Consider the following 23,626-nt stretch of genomic DNA (forward strand, 5'->3'; position numbering starts at 1 on the left):
GGTGATCCTGTGATTGCTTTATAATGTTTTTCTTCCTCTGTTGGTAAATTAACATCCACCGATGTGGATCGCACCTGAGCCTTCACATCCAGTAGCCCTTCATCAAACGAGTCCTGCCTCTGCACCATCCCACGGTTCGGATTCACCGGCTTTACTACAGCCACATCCAAACTGGAGTTGGATTGTTGTAGTAAAGCCCCATCTAAAGACGTGGATCTCTGCTGACGGATCACAGGAACTTCCAAAGTGACAGCGTTGGTATATGGGCGATCCTCCGCTGGGGATTTACGATCCTCCGGAGAAGGAGAATGCGAATGTGAACTTTTAGGATAACCGCAGTCGGGAGAACAGCTCTTATTTCTTCCCGTGTCACTCAAATATGGCTCAGCATCACTCTCTCTCTCACCTCGATCTCCCTGCGAGGATTCGTCGGACAGGTAGAAGTCTATATCCGAAGTTAAGGAACCCAGATCATCTGATGAAGATGTATAGCTCGTGCTAGATGAGGCTAGGTATTCTTCACTTCCCACATAAAAATGTTTCCCTTGCAAACCGCCATGCTCTTTCTCTGCGAATCTCTCCATGTGTACACAGTGAATACATAACTTGGGTATTTCCACTGAGGTACGTCGTTTTGCTTTGGGAATTCGTATATGATTCCAACCCCTGGTCTCTTTCTCGGAGGCGTTGTCGTCAGATGATTCCGCGCTCCAACTCTGTGAACCAATGGTGCACGAATCAAAAGAGTGGCATCGTCTTCCTGTCAATATGGGAACCTGGAGAAATTCGTGGTTTTCTGAGCCCAAAGAACTGGAATCAAAACTGGTGGACCTTCCCCTCTGTTCCAGCGGAACTTCGAGGTCTTTAGAGGTATGATTTGGCTCCTCAATCGACACATTCTTCTGCTTTGATAAACAAAGCTTTGGGATTTCAAAGGAAGGAGATTTACTCCTAGATTTTCGAAATAGATGCATCATTTATCTGGATTGCCTCTTCGTGGTTGATTTCTAATCATCATATTATGATCATAATTCTGTCATAACTTTTTCATGCAGTCCCAATGCTGCACTCAGATCTATGCTCCTTACTGAATCTATGCTCCTTACTGAATCTATGCTTCTTACTGAATCTATGCTTCTTATAGATATATGCTCCTTACTAGATATATGCTCCTGCTTCGTATGAAAAATTTCTTCAGATTTACAGCTCTGCTGAAAACAATTAAATCAATCCTTAGTTTGCACTATACTTGCCCTAGCAATTGTTCGGCAACAAAGTCAAACATTTCATTGTTGATTTGATCCTATCATTTGCAATATGGCACCTTCAACAAGAAGAGGTCCGATATCCACAATATATTGACAATTTTTTCCTACCCCAGAAGATCACTCGTCTTCTCCAGCTTAAAGCTTCCAGAGACAATAGAATCTCCTGTTGATTAAGAGCAATAACTCCGGGAATCAATATTTACCTTCATGCACTATTACATTAATTAATGCAATACACTTAGATTATTGTACAACAGTCTTTCACAATTTCTAGGGGAAAAACATCCAAGATCTTAAATTTTCATTTCAATCAGCCTCACTGATACAAATTTTTTTTAAATAATGTGAATTGCAAGGTCTTTGGGGGAGAAAAAAAAAACACATATGAAAAACAAACAATGACTGTACTGTCTATACTATCCAAAAAATACTTTTCTCAAGTCTAAATCATTAAAGTTCACTGCCAAGAATTTTTCAACCTCAGTAAATATGAAACACCAAGAGTTCCCATACATCCCCCATGGTAAGCTTCTATAGAAAACTCATAATACACACATTGTAATATATACATTGTTTCCAGGAGGAGGGAAAATTCTGACACATCAAAGAGCCATTCAGCCAATCACAGCTTCTGTCAGCTGATGAGAAAAAAATCAATGGATTTGACATTTAATGAATGAATGTTTGTACTTAGAGAAATCCATACTATACACACAGGCTACAACTGCAAATCAACTAATATAAGCTGATACCACATATTGGTTGCACTATTCAGTAAATCAGGGCAAAACTCTATGGTCTGTGACCACCCACGGCCGGCACCGGTCATTTAATATGGTCTGTCATTACCATGTACTTACCACCAGGCATTTTACGGTACTTTACACCACTTTACACTAATTACACTATATTTACACCATGGAACATTAGACCAAGAACATATGTCCGTGCCCTATAGCTGTTGCTTAGCAAGGTTTTGTTTTACTTTACCCAAATATTGGAAATTTCTGAAGAAGAAAAATATCAAGGACAATTTTTTCAAAACTTCAATAGGGAAGTTAAAATCATACGAGATTTACAAGTTGACCACAGAAAATTTAAATGCTGGGAGCCTGCAGTTTTTTTTTTCCAGGGTACTATCAGCAGTACTATAGGCTCCTCTTTAACATGCATTATTTGTCAAACAATGGACTTCATACAACTATATATGTTTATTTCATCCTAAGGGGGGGGGGGGGGGGGGGGGGGGGGCATGCAGTTTACAGGTATATAAACAATAACCTTAAACTACTACTGTCAGAGTTCATATGGAAATCACATGGACATACAAGCAACTCCTAATCTCTCAAAGAATGCTTAAATTCAACAACTGCAGCCACAAATTAAACTATCAAATCAAAACTATACCTTTGTGGTTTTTTAAAAAGATTTCTACATCATCAATGCAAAGTGTACACAGGTATTATCTGCAGTTTAATAAAATGTAATCATTCTTACATCAAAGAAGTTTGTAAATAGATCAATTAACAAACCACTAAAATATATACTCTGCGTTGGTCTTATAATTGCCTGTATAATTTCATTAACTGCTAAAATGACATGTATACTGAATGATATAAAATCAGAGAAGGCAAATCCAGCAATCCATATCTTATGTTTTTGTTCATTTTTTTTTTAAATTTTATGATTTTTTACGAATTTTTCATTCGTATTGAAACATCACCAGCTGTGAGTGAAGTACCACAAATTTAGACCTGCTTTGATAGGCAATGAGAGTTGTTTAAGGTGCCAATGCTTACTGTGACATTGGGACCTCTGTTTTTAAAGTCATATCCAAAAGAACCCCACGACTCTCACTTATTTCTAAATGCTGGGAGTTTATGGGGAGGGAGCAATCAACAACTATGTCTAATTAGTTCAATGTTTGGCACAACCAATTGACACGATCAGGGCACGAATGAACTTACGACCTCTTGGTGATGACGTAAACCACGGAGTTACCATTGACCAGCCCATATTTAATGGACTTAATACTCAAGTTCCATAAAAGAGTTTAATATGCACGGAAGAAACAATTCAGAATACACTGGTAGTAAACCATCTTGCTAAATTAGTAATATACAGGTAATATTTAATGTTCTGCAAGTTTAATATAGGGTGTTGTTTATAATGACTCTCCACAATTCTCATTTAAGGCAGAGGATATATATTCCACGCTATGAGAATATCACTTTCATTATTTTCACACTGTGGGAATACTCAGATCACACTTTTTGTTACTCTCGGTAAGTGAAATTCATTCAAAGGAGAAATTACAAGGTACGACCTGGTTAGTTTGATTATAACTAATTTATTACTATAAGATACTTGTTTCCTGTTTGTGAGTACTTTTTGTATTTCACATTACCAGCTTTCATTACCCTCACCAACAAACCCCAGACTGCAGGCATGTGAACGTGATAATATCTCTGATGTTGACAGGCCAAACTCCCGCAGTTACTCCACGCTGTCAGTAAATAACCCAAGTCATGTGGTACTCACATGAGGTCACTGAGGAACCCTGGGTCGCTCAAATCTCATTACCTGGAGTAATCAGATTTCTCCACCATTACAGATAAACACCAGGCCTTCAGCAGTTAGAAAATAGACCTAGAGAAATCTCTTCATTGATCTCAGACAGATAAGATATATGTGCTGGGAAAGATGAACCCGCTGTTCCACCACTGATGACCAATCCAGAAGCCTGATGCACTTTAAAATACCACAATGAGCATGCTCGTTAAACACTTCATTTGCAATAGGAGTTTAGCAGGTAACCAAATGTCTCCGTTTCATGGTTCTGTGCATTTGGCAGTCAATCAACTGATCATTTCACCTACCTTCTAAATTATCATCACTTCAAGACGCAGAGGAACAACATGACTAATTGGTGATCTTTTATGTAAAGCTGAACTTCTGAGTTGAGGGCTACCTTAACTCATAATAACCAATTAAATACATATTAAAACCATAGTGTAAAATCTCTTTAACTCTCTCCAATCTCATATTTGCTCTCTCTCTCTCTCTCTCTCTCTCTCTCTCTCTCTGATTTTCATAAGAGGATATACATGCAGGATACTTTTACTATTCCCAACATGTGTACAAAACATCACAATCTGAGCCCAGCTACCAAGGTCAGGTCATTCACTGCCAATATTGCTATTCACCTTTAACAAAAAACAGATAATTCCTGTTCAATACATGTGTTACATTCTATTATTTAGTATTAGCTTGTTAATGATAACAATATGCTAAATAAACCAATCTTGAATGCCCATCAATATCTCTCACTGCATTCAAATTCAGGACACAGTTTGTAAAAATTTAGGCCATCATTCACGCGGTCAATCACATCCTGCATTAATATAACCAGACACCTGAAGTTCATATTGACTTTACCAACATCAATGTATTGGAATAGTAATTGTATGTGACTCCAGTAATTGACTCCAGTAATTGTATGTGACTCCAGTAATTGTATGTGACTCCAGTAATTGTATGTGACTCCAGTAATTGTATGTGACTCCAGTAATTGTATGTGACCCCAGTAATTGTATGCGACTCCAGTAATTGTATGTGACTCCAGTAATTGACTACAGTAATTGTATGTGACTACAGTAATTGTATGTGACTCCAGTAATTGTATGTGACTCCAGTAATTGTATGTGACTCCAGTAATTGTATGTGACTCCAGTATTTGTATGTGACTCCAGTAATTGACTCCAGTAATTGATTCCAGTAATTGTATGTGACTACAGTAATTGTATGTGACCCCAGTAATTGTATGTGACTCCAGTAATAGTATGTGACCCCAGTAATTGTATGACTCCAGTAATTGTATGACTCCAGTAATTGTATGACTCCAGTAATTGATTCCAGTAATTGTATGTGACTACAGTAATTGTATGTGACTACAGTAATTGTATGTGACTCCAGTAATTGTATGTGACCCCAGTAATTGTATGTGACTCCAGTGATTGTATGTGACCCCAGTAATTGTATGACTCCAGTAATTGTATGACTCCAGTAATTGTATGACTCCAGTAATTGTATGTGACTCCAGTAATTGTATGTGACTCCAGTAATTGACTCCAGTGATTGTATGTGACTCCTGTAATTGTATGTGACTCCAGTAATTGACTACAGTAATTGTATGTGACCCCAGTAATTGTATGTGACTCCAGTAATTGTATGTGACTCCAGTAATTGTATGTGACCCCAGTAATTGTATGTGACTCCAGTAATTGTATGTGACCCCAGTAATTGTATGTGACTCCAGTAATTGTATGTGACCCCAGTAATTGTATGTGACTCCAGTAATAGTATGTGACCCCAGTAATTGTATGACTCCAGTAATTGTATGACTCCAGTAATTGTATGTGACCCCAGTAATTGATTCCAGTAATTGTATGTGACTACAGTAATTGTATGTGACTACAGTAATTGTATGTGACTCCAGTAATTGTATGTGACCCCAGTAATTGTATGTGACTCCAGTGATTGTATGTGACCCCAGTAATTGTATGACTCCAGTAATTGTATGACTCCAGTAATTGTATGACTCCAGTAATTGTATGTGACTCCAGTAATTGTATGTGACTCCAGTAATTGTATGTGACTCCAGTAATTTGTATTTGACTCCAGTAATTGTATGTGACCCCGGTAATTGATTCCAGTAATTGTATGTGACTACAGTAATTGTATGTGACTACAGTAATTGTATTTGACTCCAGTAATTGACTCCAGTAATTGTATGTGACTCCAGTAATAGTACAAGACATCAAAGTGTTGTTGCTAATTTGTGTAGTGATTGTATGAGGCCCCAGAAGGATGCACCCAGGGAGTAGTAATTGTATAAGACTCCAGAGGGATGCACCCAGGGAGTAATAATTGTATGAGCTCACTCCAGAAAGATGCATCCGGGAGTAGTAACTGTATGAGACTCCAGAAGGATGCACCAGGGGAGTAGTAATTGTATAAGACTCCATAAGGATGCACCCGGGGAGTATAGTAATTGCATGAGGCATTGGAGTAGTAATAGTATGGGACTACAGTAGCAGTACAAGGGTATGAGACACCAAAAGGATTGGATTTCAGTATGAGTCAAATCTTGCACGCATCTTAAACTAATGAAATTGAAACACATTAAATTTCATAGAAATCGAATGACTATAGCAAGGAAGAACTCATTATGATTATAAATAGCCAATCTCTGATGGAAGCCTTGGAATGTATAAAGACCGGGTCTCAGAAGCCAGACAATATCATACACTGAGCTAAAATAAGAAAACATGAAATCATATGGGCATTACCTTCAATGGCATCAACAGAATATTGTAGTTTCATGATTCATTGGTTCAATTTCCAAATGGGTCCCTGTTTCATTCAGGTTATACTCACCCACACACTCTTATAATTGTAACATGCACTGACAAAAAGAAGCATTAACAATCATTGATCCTTCCCTTTCTGAGCACAACAATTATATTTTCTCATTAAATCTCTAAGTTACTCATAGCTAGCTTTTGTTATTTGAGGTCTTTTTCTGCATGTTTGCTGTGTTACACTATTGTACAAATCTTTCCATTTCACCTGTATCGCAGGGATATGTATGTAACAACAGGACAACAATGTCGACTGATGACAAACAATATATTACATCAATCTGATTAAATTGTTAATAATTACAACTCAAAATACTCTAATCTCAAATTGTTAAAGCATTCAAAGCTTATAAGATAATATGAGACACCCCTCCCCCCCCCCCCCCCCTCCTTAAAAACTGCATTTGTCTAATTGTGTTGGGGAGGAACACTGCATCATCATACTGAATTTAAGTCCTTTCGAGACTTAAATGAAAATATGAATATCGATCAGCAATAATGTATATTCTTTTTAAATCTAATATCTTAGCAGGGTTAGCTCAGAAGGTTTATGTGTCAATTGCTGACTTTAAAATTCCAGGAAAGGTAGCTATTGTGACCTCCAATATGGAACGAATAAATTGTTAGCGATATTCAATTTTAGCAACCTCCATCACTCTCGCTAACTGAATGCCAACATTCAATCCTCACTAAAAATTCTGCTTCTATACTCCACTTATATCAAATTCACTTAAATTGTTAAATTACCACTTATTTCAAAACAAAAATATTTCCCAACAACATTTTCGGTTTTTCTTTGCTTTGAAATGTTGGTTAATTCCAAATTGCTTACATAATGAAAAAAATCTCTTAATCTGATTTAAATAAACACCCCGCTGAGATAATGTGTTGTTTATGCAGCGAGAATATACTCCATATTTGTGATTTGTCATGTTCAGTGCATCCGTATAGACCTGCGACCAGTTCTTTAACTGTGACATTTGCAATTAAAGACTGGTTTTATAATTGTAATTAATTTTAGCTGGAGTCTTGCTGTTCATTGATCGATGCCCTGGGATTCTGGGTTTCATCACAGTAGGGAAACATGCCACTACATGTATTACCATTGTATTGCAGCATTTCGAATTCGCTCATCCCCGATCATTACCCAAGTAGCTCAGCATACTTGTATTATATGCAATTTAACTTTTATTTTCACTTGATTTTCAGTACAATATTTTTATTGAAAAATAATAAATCTGCAACTTCATCTGAGGTTTCAAATTGAAATAAGTTTTTTTTTCAAAACGGATGAAAGAGATCAACATATCGTTTATTTTGAACTTTAGGTATATTGAAAATAATCAGCTGGCCCCCTGAATTTCAACTTATCTGGAGAGGAGCTTCTAAATTGTTTCTACATTAATTATAAAGCCACAGTCGGGATAAATATTGGGATGGACAGACGGACATATCGAGACTAAATAGAGTGGCGTGCTGGCCAATTTTAAGAGTCTAGCTAGCTGTGTCAGGACAGAAACAATAGGACAATTAGACAAATATGGTGATACATCTTTAAAAGTTCTTAGGGTGAGCGGCATGAAGTAAGAATATCTTCTCTCTGAATGGCCCAATTAGCAACTAAATGAAGCATATTGATAAAAAAAAAATTGTGACAACATTGCAATATGATTGCAAGATGCACGACATTGAATCGTCAACAATTCTGTATCTTTCTGTGAAGTTTCCAATTCACAGTTCTTTATCAACTAATTTCTGGATTAATTGTTCGAAAATAAGGAAACATATGGAATATTTTTTTCTTTCAATAAAGATAGACACTATATCATACAAAATTGTTCATTATAATATTTGACAATTGCATGTAAATTGCCTTCAATAATGCAATAAAAGAACTGTCAGATTTTAAATATATTGCTAATAACTTGACAAGATATAGCGAATTTCTGCTTGTCCCAAAGGTGATTGACTCTACCCGAGATTGAATTTAAATGACCTTAAATCTGAATCAATACAATGTTTTATATAGAAAATATGACAATTGTTCTATACTTTTAATTGAATGTATATACCCTGAACCAACCAACCCAACTGTATGCATAATGCTCTGTGGTCTTCATAATCCATTATAACTAATTACACGAACCTCCCATATTCCCCCGCGTGTCTCATATGATCGAGTTAGAAAGTACAATAAATTCCATACAATAACTCGCGTAAATCCTAATGCACTCAAAAACATTTTCAAAACAACAAACTGAAATTCTCCTCTTCCTTTTATTAAAAGTACTTACTGAACCTATATAATAATCAATACAAATTATTTGATAAAGAAAAGACATCTCATTGAACTGAAATTGCACTCAAATGCACCGTTATCCAATATTCAAAATCTAAATCCATAAATTATAAATTAATATGCAAGTCTTTTGTTTTTTCTACAGTTTCCTGTTTCTATAGGATTGAACCAGCCGTGGAGGCACAACATTGCATTTTATGACAAAGATGTTGACGCTGAATATGTGGGGGAAAAAAATTAGGACAAGATGACAAACAGATAAATTGGTTAGGTATAAACACAATTTACGACAACAATATAGCGATTAAATTTAGGATCAGACAACAATAATCCTGTAGACTTCAAGCAATATAGGAAGTTATGATGTCACCCTTCCTCGATGATATAAATAAACTTAACGTATCAAAATATACAGCGACTTATTTACCGTAAATTTTCATACTGTTTTAAATTTCAATGTTCTTGCGTGCGTCATGTTTTTCATAATATAAGTGTCAGTCATGCAGTACCCAGATAAAAATCAATATGGTTTATTTTTATACTCTTCATAAATTTTATTTCTTTTGAAATAAAATGTATGTGGTCAAAAATAATCTAATATCCTGATGCTATTTTGGAAGATTTCCTAGTAAATCTAACATCCTCCTCAAAAATTCAGTCATATTATCTGAAAAATTGATGTCAATTCTGCAGACATTTTCACTTGATGAAATATGAAATACATACTGTAAAACTTACATAAATTCTATAATGATTTGCCTTTGATAAGGCCAATTCAACTTAATTAGTAGATTATCATCCACAGGGTCACCAAAAAGTATGGGGCGGGTGGGAGGATTTTATTTTTTAATTTTTATTTTTTGAGAAAAATATTGATGAAAAACGAGTAGTGCATCATTTAATGCCAGATGGATCTATGCTTATTTCACAGACAATTAAATTCCAAGTTAATTAGCTTTAATTTCAAACACAGAAAGATACCAAACTTATTCAAGATATGAAGCACATGCATGCATTTAAATCCTTTCCTTCCCGTAAGAAGGTGAGAAATTAAGAAAACCATAATATGATCTATTTTCTTCACATGGATTTTTTACGTTGCTATACCGGAAATGTAAACAAGATGTGTAAATACCGGAGTCAGACATGAAAATTTTCCGGAAATAGCAAGCTCCGAAAAATTAAAAAAATTCCGGGCGGGCCGATTTTTGAGGGGCGGGCGGGGATGATAATCTATCAATTAAGTTGAATTGGCCTATAACGCTAAAAATTGTAACGACAGTCATTTCCTCATGAATATGTTGCAGTTGTGAACAATATATGTGTATATGAATACAATAATAAAATAAAATATATGTAGCATATTATATCTATACTCTAACAGCTAGCTACAGTGAATCTAGACAGAAATGATAGAATGTAAAAATTATAAATATAAAACTTCACTTCTGGAAATTTAAAAGTGCATGCAGGGTATATGGACTACAATGTCTTACACACTCCAAAAAGGAATTTCTTAAAATGTCATTCAATTTTGTAGGTGGTACTTAAGAGACCACGCATGTAAAGTCAACTCTTAATTTTTACCGAAATTCACTCATTATAACAAGAGAAATCACAGAGATTACTTGGGAGTGCAGCAAAATTATATGTAGTACATTTCACTACATGTATTTCATTTCTTCAATTAAAAAAAAGCAATAAATTTTTATAAACATTTCAATTTGATTTTACTTGTGTCTGTCACAGTACATATGTACAGTGTATATACACACAGCAGGTCTATATGAGTTAGATCTATAGATCTTCATGCAGTCGATGTGCAGATCGAGTTCTGAGTGAGTCTTAATTACAATATAATTGGTCTTATAGGAATGTGCATGGACATCAACGGTCAGCCAACACAAGTCTATTTTCAGTTAAAATGCAGCTAGGACACCTAGGAATGATTCTATATTCTTAATTAAGTTTTTTTTTTTGTTTCTTTGTTGACCCTTTTGAGAACTATAAGTAGTACAGTTCAAATCACAAAACACTTCTACACAGAATACAAGAGAACCCTTCAGAAACTTGATACCACTTAGTCGGTTTCACATTATCAGTTACATAGAATCTCCCGCAATAATGTCCGATATGTCTCACCCTTTAGTCCCTCAATCCTGATATTGAGACTATAAACCCCCTTCATTTAGCCTGCTTTCAAATTCCACCTGCCACATATCTAGTTGAGTCCATTATACATGACCGCAGATTGCAAACTGACTGCTGACTAAGACTGCCGTTTCTGAGGCCCTGCGACCTTCAGATCAAGGCTGAGACTGCCGTTTCTGAGGTCCTGTGAACTTCAGATCAAGGCTGAGACTGCCATTTCTGAGGCCCTGCGACCTTCAGATCAAGGCTGAGACTGCCGTTTCTGAGGCCCTGCGACCTTCAGATCAAGGCTGAGACTGCCATTTCTGAGGCCCTGCGACCTTCAGATCAAGGCCGAGACTGCCATTTCTGAGGCCCTGCAACCTTCAGATCGAGGCTGAGACTGCCGTTTCTGAGGCCCTGCAACCTTCAGATCAAGGCCGAGACTGCCATTTCTGAGACTCTGTGACCTTCAGATCAAGACCACAAACCCTACCCAGGCTACCCAACACTTTCAAAACAGGGGTGGATCTTAAGGGGGTGGGAGTGGGGGGTCACTGGGTTTGCAACCCCCCTTTCTCCTTCCATTGAACGCTTTAAACAAAACTGGTCACTTTGTGCCATTTTGGGGTCTTTGCAATCCCTTTTATGACAGACCATGCAGGTACAAACTTCAGTCGAAACCAGAACTGGTGAAACTGTTCTGGATCTGCTCTGTAACACATCTCTCATCATGCAGCCCTTTTGAGAGTCACATTTCCTTATGACCTCTGTAACACATCTCTCATCAGCCCCATTCAGAGTCACATTTCCTTATGACCTCCGTAACACATCTCTCACCAGCCCCATTCAGAGTCACATTTCCTTATGACCTCTGTAACACATTTCTTATTCGCCCCATTCAGAGTCACATTTCCTTATAACCTCTGTAACACATCCCTCATCAATCCCATTCAAAGTCACATTTCCTTATGACCTCTGTAACATATTTCTCATTCGCCCTATCAAGTCGCATTTCCTTATGTCCTCTGTAACACATCTCTCATCAGCCCATTCAGAGTCACATTTCCTTATAACCTCTGTAACACATCCCTCATCAGCCCCATTCAGAGTCACATTTCCTTATGACCTCTGTAACATATTTCTCATTCGCCCTATCAAGTCGCATTTCCTTATGACCTCTGTAACACATTTCACATTCGCCCTATCAAGTCGCATTTCCTTATGACCTCTGTAACACATTTCACATTCGCCCTATCAAGTCGCATTTCCTCATGTCCTCTGTAACACATTTCACATTCGCCCTATCAAGTCGCATTTCCTCATGTCCTCTGCACTTGTGTTATTATTATCATCTCTTGCATGTACATCATCAAATCTATCTTTATAGTGAATATTTGAATGAAATCGCGTGTTCACTCACAAACAGGAACAATAACTTTTGTAACCAAACGGTGAACTAAAGGACTGAATTTCTAATTTTATACACATGCACTTGATCTGGTCATCGATCATTTAAAAATTGCCAAAGAGATCGGGATTCAATCTTATTAAGAAGAAAATCTATGCCATGTTTTCAGCAGATCCAGCTGGCTTTATTAATACACGGTGACAAGACAGTATAGTTATAATGTTCTGTCTTCTTCAAACCACAACTGGGCCGACCCACAGTGAATTTCTGGTGACAGACAGTCAATCAGGACAATGATCAAGAAAATGTGGTCGTCCACACATCCTGGTCGGTTACTTCATTAGATACCATTACAGCCCTAATCCAGGGATGTCCCTATTCCATCATGAAAGTCATCCATTCCTCCTATACCATCCCTTAGGAGGACATTTGTTCAAGGTCTCCACCGGTGACTTTGATCAACGTCTGCCTCAGGAGACAAACAGGGGATCCATATAGCAAATGTACAAAAAGATAAATACAGGAATTAAAAGTGCTTCCCACATTGTGGCCCGACAGGGTATTCCCAGTGAATTCCACCGTCTGCAGATAAATAATGGAATCATATCTGCAGACCCTAATACAAGACAAAATCTGTAGCAGGAACATAATAGGTTTATATGTGCCAGCATCGTGACTCTGGTGACCTTATAGTCGCACTGGCAGAACTGCGATTGCAACTTTGGTCACAATGGTATAACTGATCACGATATTACTGACACAGCAGGTGTTGAACAAAAAATTATCTTTCACACTTTACTAACTTAGAAAGTTAATTGTCAACTTCTAATTGTCCATCTGTTAACGGAATTGAAATAATTTGTTATTAGTTTAAGAATATAGACTGACAAACGCACTACTGCTAAGTAGCTTACTGTTCAAGGGCATAAGAGATGAATTTTTTTTATCTATATATCATAAATCTTGAGTTCTTTGGTATTTATTATTTATAATAATTTAATCTTTTCATTAATCCAATCATCTGTTTGCACAAACTAAAAACAGAATCCAATTAATATTTCAAAAACAAAAGATGAAAATCAATAGAAGCACTACACAAATATATACGTACAGTTTGTATGTATATGTGTGTGTAAAAATTGATTTTTCATTAGTGATTAATTTTTATTAATTAATTTTGGGATCATGTGCATGCAGACAAATACACCTAAATATTTTCATATCAAGCAAAAAGTAGGAAGATGCCAACATGCTTTACATGAGCCTGATACTGGGAAGTCTGACAACTGAGCAAAACTGCCAAGCCTGATACTGGGAAGTCTGACGACTGAGCAACACTGCCGAGCCTGATACTGGGAAGTCTGATGACTGATGAGCAATTAACACTGCCAAGCCTGATACTGGGAAGTCTGATGACTGATGAGCAACACTGCCAAGCCTAATACTGGGAAGTCTGACGACTGAGCAACACTGCCGAGCCTGATACTGGGAAGTCTGACGACTGAGCAACACTTCCAGCCTGATACTGGGATTTAGTCTGACGACTGAGCAACACTGCCGAGCGTGTGATTATATGATACATGGCTCAAACAAAGAATAATATTTGACGTACATTTGTAGTTCGTGATTTGATACATTCGCCTAAACCTCATTATATCACAGAATACTACCAGTGATTAACGAGCTGTCACAATACACAGCTATTTCCACACATGCTTTTTCCATAATAATTCCCTCTGTTGTGTGCTTTTGTCATAAAATTGGCAAATTGTGTTGCATGATGAAGTTGAAAAATCCTAAAATGAAGTTTCGACAAAATCAAATGAAAAATTAAACACGACACAAAGAGGTAGCTTTGGCAACCAGCTATTTAATGAACACATATTAAGAGCTAGGCAGGACATTTCTGTGACATGTGGGGTTTCAATCTTTAATGACTCCGAAATGATAAGCTATATTTATAACCATTGCTTTGGCTTATAGTCCCTAGGGACATGTGGCAAACCTCATCTTTATAACAGTTTGGAAAAGCTGCTGACTGGAGAAGAAATTTTCTCTTTCTACTTTTGGTTAACCAAATCACTAATAGAACTCTACAGTAGAATTAAGTCCAGGAAAAGCACACTATAACCATCTATAGCATGCATTATCATAGTCGCACTCTTACACAACAATTTCTGCTGTCCTTTAAGTTTTACAATTTCTGTGGAAAACTCACACCAGCCGAAGCTCAAACCTGACAACCATAAACTATACATCTATCTACATCTATATATATATATTCAGTGCCTTTTAAAACCAGAGATTCTGTATCGCAGCAGGTGTTTTGTACGATATAGAAAGCCTCACTGCTACGACCTTATGACACATCATGGGTCTCTACATTCTCCAACGGAACCTACTCAAACAACACAAACATAGTCCCTACACCATCCCTGATTACTGCGCATGCTGACAGCCATTATAGTCCAGTAAAAGAGAGTTAATGTGTAACGTTACGATGAGTTTTCGGTCATGTATCCTGGATAATCATGTGTGAATTGTAATTCGATCATCAGCGATTGTTTTTTCAAAATCAACATTCCTAACTGTTTAACAATTTTCAATCTGATTTGTAACCATTTCAGGCTTACCATGTAAAAGCCTCAAAATCCTTTCTATAAATGACCAGTCCACATTGAATCATATCTCATAAATTTCACAAAATTTGCCACAATATAAAGCATTTTGTTAGTTTTCTTTCTTTTTTGCTTGAACTTTTTCCCCCTCCATTATGTAGACAGTCTCTCTCTCCTCGCTGAAATAGATCACCTGACGTACTCACCCAATTTCTCTTTTCCCACCTTGAAATACTCGACAATTGAAAACAATGGGAGTATCTATATAAAGCTCTTCCCTGGGATTTTAAGATGTTTAAAGCAGTTTCCAAAACCAGTATTCCATTGGGGAATTTGAGTCTAGATTTGGATTTTTAACAGCATTAAGAAAATTGGTACTTACCGCGTGGTGCAATATGCATTTGCTTGGACTTTTTAAAGCAAACTTATGCATAAAACTGAATAAATACATGACAAATTCAATAGGTCCCTGATTTAGTTTATCTATTTGCTTGTAATTTGATCTACCTTACTGAAGTCTGAGCTAGTTTAAGTGCATGTAAACTAATATCTTCATTTGCAGACATTATACAAAACTGTAGGTTCGGGCAATATTATAGTGTATAATAAGAAATCTTAGAGTACGTACATCATATAAAACTGGGGAATCTGAATCCAATGAGGATCTTTATATTAATATAATGGGAAATCTTAATTCAGTAAGACACATTAAATTGTAAACTAGGGAAATCTTAATTCAGTGTAAGACACATGTAAACTAGGGAAATCTTAATAAACTGGGTATTAATTATTAAGACACATGTAAAATAGGGAAACCCTAATTCTTTAATTATAGACACATGTAAAATAGGGAAACCTAGCTAATTCTGTAATTAGACACATCTAAAATACTGGAAATCTTAATTCAGTAAGACAATGATGTGTAAATTAGGGAAATAATTCTGTAGGAAGGGTATATACATACATAGGGGAATCGTATCTCCATAGGATACAAGCATAATGGGGAATCTTAATTAAATTTTCATTTTTGTCTCTGATTAAACCTAAATGTTCTAAATTGACACAGCCGATTTCCCCATTAATATCACCGACCTTAAAGCCTTGGGACACAGCACATCTCTATTCACAGTATTATTACATTATCTTTCCCCTAATATAATCTCTTCATCACACTCAGACAGCCACAAATAACCAAATTATCATATTTATCGTAAGTTCAATGTTTTAGTAAATACAACTTCTGTGCTATTTATAGCTCTCTCACTTCTCCATATGACCGTGGCCCGTTTCCCACACGTTCCCCTGAAATCGTATTAGCGGTATCCGAGGGTTATGCTTCTCCGATGGCTTGTAATAACTATAGAGTGCAATATATCCCTGTATATCAGAATACGGGCAGATTACAGCCCCTGTGTGTCCACCTTTGCTCTTTATTTGATTATTTTATAGGAATAAAGTCTGTGGTACTTATCTAAATCAAACATATGATGAACTTACTTAACCCCACTGATCAGAAGATTTTATCAGACGCTAAAAACCATTTTGTTCAGCAAAATGAAGTGAATGACATAAAGACAGACATGCAAAAGAATGTGAAAAAGCCATTAGTTTCCTTACACAGGCTCGGGACTACTCTAAATGTAATCCTTTTTACCCATTTTTATCTGAAAATTGTTTATTCCCTTCAGAACTTTTCATAGTGAGGACCTGAAACAAGAATACATGCACGTGCACCTAATGGTATAGCAAGATTAAGACATCATTCAATGCCCATTACTATTCCATCTTTAAAAACTATAAGCTTTCTTAGGGGCGAGATCAAAAGTTCAATTTCTGACAAAAAACTATAAATTCAGTTTTCACAAAGATCCCCCCCCCCTTCCTTTAAAACTAAATATGATGAATGCATGTTGAAACTATTAATAGGATTAACAAGTAAAAACATATGATTACAAATAAGACTGTGTACATTTTCTATTCTTTATATTCACAAATGAAAGTATATATTAAAACTATCAAATGTTCATTAAAATGACGCGATATATATTAATTATCATGTGTTTTTTAACAGTCACTTTAATTGTCTTTTTTCTTTTTCCACTAAAGTGTAGTCAATGTTGGAAGACAGAAACTTACGGGAGATTTTATCTCCCCTCGATAGCTCCCCCTAACTATTTGAATTTAGATTTTTATTTGACATCATTCTTTTGATCTCGATTGCCCCTTAAAGATCCCTATTATCAAGTCAAGTTTCAGATTTAAGAGACTACTGGATTCAGCGACAAATATCGTATTTTCATCATGGTCATCAAACTTAACTATTGGCACCATTCAAAAAACTTTTATATAATCATAAATAACTTGCCATAATATCTGTAGAAAATATTTAATTCTTCTAAATTTTTTTTTAAAACTCAGAATAGAGTACCAGTACTGTATATATAAGATATCCTATTGTAAGTCAAGATCTATTTATTAAATACATGTAGTTGGGATATCTATACAGTCCCTAAAACGTACGTTAGGGCTGAAACGATTCACCGAAATATCGATACTGTTCAATATAAATGCTCAATTCAATGTTTGATTTATTGCCTTGATTTTCGATTCGATATGTTTATTACAGTTCAGTAAAATACATCAGACTTGACAGGTCTGTACTTTAATATTATCTAACATACCTGCATGAGGGACAACATAGAGTCCAATAACATTCAGACTGATGTTTGCCTTGAGTTTGACGAAAACAATAATGAACTTTATCGGTTTAAACTGCAGAGTACAGAGCCAACAGGCATCTTACTGTTTGGCGGTTTGGAAACATTTTTTGCTTTTAGAATTATGAATGTTGGTAATTAATTTTTCTTCAATGTTATCATTTGTTTCCTCTGTATGTATTGTATTGAATCACTGCATATAAGCATTGCAATATGTATCATATCGTGAAGGGGGCGTATCGTTTCAGCCCTATATGGGGTCCTACTTTCAATATTTCCATTCACCACTTTTCGTTTAGTTTCGGTTGCGCTCACAGTTCACACTTTTGCGTTCGTCGTTCACCATGCAATGAACTGCTCGCACTCACCATTTACAACTCGCTCTGTGTTTGTTTAATGTAATTCAACCGTCATTTGCTCATCATTCAAGTGAAAGAGTAGGATGTTTCAGGTACTCAGTACCTCTAGTTGTGTTATGTACATTTTGTCAAAAGTCTCTCAGACTTAAATACCACATCATTTCCCAAATTAAGTGCATGCAGGTTATTGGGTGCATATATATTAACAATGTATAAAAATCACTTTTAAGTTCCACAGACAATATACTTATAATTTCTGATCTGGATATAGGGCTCACGGCGGGTGTGGCCGGTCGACAAGCAATGCTTATACTCCTCCTAGGCACCTGATCCCACCTCTGGTGTGTCCAAGGGTCCATGTTTGCCCATTTAATTACTCTTAATTTTGTATTAATTGCTTATAGGAGTTATGAGATTGATCAATATTCATTATCTTCACCTTTCATAACCACACTTTCGTCATTTTAAATGTTTTAAATACAAGATACATTTAATTTATCGATCATCTTCAGAATCCTTAAAACAATGAAAAACTAAATTCTACCACATATCTTTTTTAATTATACAATTTACTGACCGAAATTGCAATTACAAGTAAGGATTTCAATATCTTAAAATCTATATTGCTCCTCCAAGAAAAACCCCTTCTGTGTCTACAACATGTTATGTAATTATCATAAATTCCATTCAAATGCAGTTTTGTAACTGCTTATAGTACACATGCAATACTTGATCAATATCACTTTATTTCATATACAAAATTATGAGAGAAAAACGACTTATATACCGGGGTATCCTTTTTTTTCTGAGAAAGGATGCCCTCCCCTAAAAATAAAACCCGAAAGCTGTAATTGCATTACAGGTGAAGTCTGTCTGATAACTGTCACACCAGTGCTATTTTTTCATCAGTCAGTCCTGACAGTTAACTTAATTGTCATTGATCTTTATCTTAATACTTGACTCTAAAGAACTCCTCTTACTCCCATAATTCTGGAGCAAGACTTTTAAGGAAGCCTCTACTGTCTATATCTGCATGTGTGTTCGTGTCTGACAAAACGGCATTTTATTATTCCAGTAAAGTCGTCACAGAAGAGCAAGGTACAACGTAAGTTAATCCAGTGTTTCTCTGCAGGGGTTTATATAAACTGAAAACCGTCTACATCACACAAGTGGCACACCCAAAACAGAGTATATTCTTTTAAAAAAATTCAACATTTAAGTTGAGTCTGCATTGTCAATCTTATTTTACAATTTTCTTGCTCAAACCAAAATTTCATAATTTTATTCTTTAATGTCCTTGAAGTATCTATAAAAAACACCTTTGTGCTAATGGTGCTTAATTATTATAATTGACTTTGTGATCAACAGAGCTACATGTATATATATGCATTTTAAAAATCAGAGCATTTGCACCCATGGGCAAATTCTGATGACATATATATATATATATACAGTAAATTAAGCTGGGAAAAGGATTAACATCAAAGAATTCTGCATGATCTGCTGTTCACATTAAAGGCAAGAATTCCCTCAAAGCTTTTGAAGATTTATTCATTTTATAATGAATTCAATATGCTGGGTCATGATTATATAAATAAGGAGTTCAAATGTCAGTGATCGAATCAAATTGTGAATATATTTGGACATTTTATATATATATATATATATATATATATATATATATATATGGATATAAGCAACATTGAAAATTTATATCCCATTAGTACTTGTAAAACCATAAAATTATTAATATAATACTAATTAATCATCCTTGAAATCTGAACATTTTGAAATGTGGAAAATATAAAGTGAATCAAATACACACCTATGATTTGAATATGGCTATAATTTTTATGCTTACTAAGAGATGGATTCACTTTGGACCCTGAGTTCAATGGTTTAAAATACTTTAAAGATAATTCAAGATTTCTGAATAAAATAAAATTGACATGATTAAAATAGAAAGTTCCTGACTATGTTCTCAGCAATATACATGTGAAATATGGGCTGTAAAACAGAGCTAGGATAAAAATTCACATGCAGATTGAGTTTTCACACATACTTAAATTTCTCGAAACAGCTAGACTATGCAATTGAACTTAATTTGATTGACAGAAGTAGAGTAAGGATAAATGGAGTTCAACATTTCTTATAAAAATGTGGCTTCATTTCTATCTAGTTTCTATCTTAGAGTTTTGATTTTTGTTGATCGAGTCAGCGGAAAACAAGAGGCCCATTCAATGTCATATAACACTCACCTGAGTCACCTTAGCCCTGCTGTTCTGTTAAAAAGATTTTTTACCCTCTTTATTCCTATGAAAAATTTGGACTCCATATTATATGACACACACCCCCAAACACACACACATGCATACACACGCCTTTTAGTGCAGATTGGTCTGAACTTTGGCATTGAGAATTTCATATTTTTATGTATGACTTAGCTGTCATGGGAATCTGAGAGAATTTCTTACTCGATGATTGCTTTACTGTAACTATAAATAACGCAACATTAGAATATCTAATTTTCAGTAGTATATAGTTACAAAGTTCTATACTATAATAGGAATATAATATAACGAAAATTCTTCATCACAAAATTTATTGCTTTATAATTATAAATAACAAATTCCTCCATTACTGAATCCAACACCATAAGGGAACCTGCTTTCCCAGATATGTTTTTAGAGAGGTCGCGGCTAGAATATTCTGCCCCAAAATTTACTCTCATGAAGAGAACAATTTCGAAAAAGAAAAGTGGTATAAATTTTCATAATGGAGGGCTTGGAATATGTGCCAACAATCGACTGATTTCTATTATAATGGATGATTGCAACACCACTACATTATTTATACCTATACATGCACTTATATACACATTTTACTTCTGAAAATGGTTCCTATAAGAGAATGCAATGTCTCCTTAAAAGTATCAATAGTTTAGGGGACAAGGTGTCTGCAGGATTTTCACTTCTTTAGACTGATGAATGCTGTATTCCTGATTTCTTTATATATCTATTGTGTAATCATTCTGTGAGTGTGATGCATTACGCAATTTTAGAAAAAAGACGTTTATAAATAATGACCACAATCTTCAATCATATGCCTTAATTTGCACAGTTTTGTTATAGAATTAGAAACTTAATACATAATATTGCCTTGCAATTTTGGACTTGATTTAGAATAATTCTGCATCTTTGATGGGAAAGTGTCCTGGCTGTGAGTTGGATTCTATAAATCATAATAAAATGTTTCTTAGTTCACCCAATGCATCGTCTAGAACAAATACAATTTTAACAATATATACCAATGCATTCCATCCCCTAGGGCACATATATAAATGCTTGTCTTAAGAAGCTGGCAGCTTAAATTATCAATCCTCACTCAAAAGAATATTCAATCTACCGGTATTTGCATTATAAGAAAAAAACTTTCTTCATGTAGAGTTTTGTAAAAAATGATCTATTCAGCTTGAACCAATATATCTAATTAGTTCCTCCATAATATTCACTCTCAAGAGATAAATTATTGATAAACTATACTGCCTTCCCTAAAAGACCTTCCTTGGTCTTTGATTTTCCAAGCCTAAAATCAATAATTCTTTCAAAACAAATGAATAATTCATTGCTCATGACACTTTACAAATCATTTAAAGATTCATTAACAAAATAAATCAACGTTAATTATATCAATCAAAATTCAAAAATTAGCAGAGCATCAGAATGCTTTGTAACATAAAATCTTAAGAAATAAATGGGTTTTTTTAAAAATCTACATATGAAGTTTTTGGTTGGGTTTTTTTTTTTTTTGTTTTTTGTTTTTGTCTCGATAGACATGAAATCTCCACTCTAAATAGTACGACAAAATTCATAAATTACCGAGAATGGTAAAAGGGATTGGTACGACCAAATTTTCAATGTAATATGTGCGTGTATCTCAATTCAGCATCTATAGTGCAGAAAATGTCGTACAAAACCAAAAATTTCAAACCTAGTGTTTGCAGAAAATATCATGCAAAACTAAAATTTCAAATCTCATATTCATATTGACTTATATAGGCATCTCTTTTTCCACAATTTCCTTAATTAGACTTTAATTGCATTTCACTTTTATACACAAGTTGTCTTATTTTTTTTAATTTCGATACAAACATTGAATTGAACAAAAGATTTTGGGGAAATGGCTCATTAAAGTATAATTTAAGGTTTTGAAGAATTTTGCCTGGAAAAATTATGTTAACCCTTATGGATACTAACTGTCATCCGACCATGCGATATTTCATCATCTGCGGTACTATACAAGTTATAATCCCAATTTACACTGCTTATAACAATGCATTCCAAACTGGCTGAAATTTTCATGACTGTCATAACCATTAAAGTGAGAGGTTTATAATCTATTTCAATACATGTATTTCAAATTTCTAGATTTACAAGTAATATGCAAGTACTAGCTGTGTCTTAAAAATGATGACAGGATTTTGAGAAAAGAGTGTTGCTGTCGAACAATGAGAGCATTTCAAATGATGCACCGTACTTAATTATCCCAGAAACACTTGACAATAAATTTAATATTTCATATTTCCAATAATAGTTTAAGAGGAGAGTTCTGATGCACTGGGCCCTTATAGAATCACGGGTAATTGCTATTTAACTTACATACCGGTCTATATATATACTTTTCGAGGTGAAGAGAAAGAGAGATAACTATATGACTTGTTTCTGATATTCATAAAGAGCAGTAACTCTTTATTTTTTTAGTCATTGATTACAATGTGCACAACATCAGATGTACGCATCATCAGATCTCTTACCTTTAACATCCTAATATTTCCTTTGTATTCTATACAACTAAATAATTATTTAAACTTATAAGTTTTACCTAATTCTATACAACAAATGATTTTTTAAACTTAGCCAGATATAAAAATGACCCTATGTGTCAAAATCTAAGACATATCAACATATAGGCAGTGACAATATTGATTCTTTTGCCTAGCCCCTGGTTTTAAAAGTGAAAGTCATGGGTCTTTTCACAAGTGACCTTGTAAAGACAGAAGTCCGCTGTGTCACGATAGGTGTTAATTGGCACAATAAAGAACCCTCCCAGCTGCTATGACCTTGAGCTGCCATGGCCTTGAGCTGCTAGCTATGACCTTGAGCTGCCGTGGCTCTGAGCACTATAGTGCATATCAGGTCAAAATCTGCAACACTGGATACCAACAGCTGGTGATGTCTCATAATGAAGGTCTCTTTTTACTCAAAGATCTAGCAGAAATTCACCCAGAGTCATCATTTACCCTTTGTATGAAGATAACAAATGATTTAAGACAGTATACATTCCAAAAACAAATGAACATATGTAGCAACCCCAAACATTACATACTGTCAAAAAATCATTA

General features: G+C 35.2%; 1 protein-coding gene across 20 annotated transcripts in view; it reads right to left on the reverse strand.

Moving 5' to 3' along the window:
* Positions 1 to 23,626, reverse strand: part of LOC125677687 (diacylglycerol kinase zeta-like) — a 136,919-nt gene that overhangs the window by 71,093 nt on the left and 42,200 nt on the right. For 9 of the 20 annotated variants that reach the window (XM_048915804.2, XM_056158799.1, XM_056158800.1 and 6 more), the window contains exon 1: positions 1 to 23,480. The exons of the other annotated variants lie outside the window; for them this stretch is intronic. In XM_048915804.2, the coding sequence (XP_048771761.1) occupies positions 1 to 977 (977 nt within the window). In that variant the 5' untranslated portion in view covers positions 978 to 23,480. Of the gene's footprint in view, positions 23,481 to 23,626 lie in introns of those variants that run through there. 20 annotated transcript variants of the gene reach the window in all.

Source organism: Ostrea edulis, chromosome 3, assembly GCF_947568905.1.
Source record: "Ostrea edulis chromosome 3, xbOstEdul1.1, whole genome shotgun sequence".
Classification (NCBI taxonomy): Eukaryota; Metazoa; Mollusca; class Bivalvia; order Ostreida; family Ostreidae; genus Ostrea; species Ostrea edulis.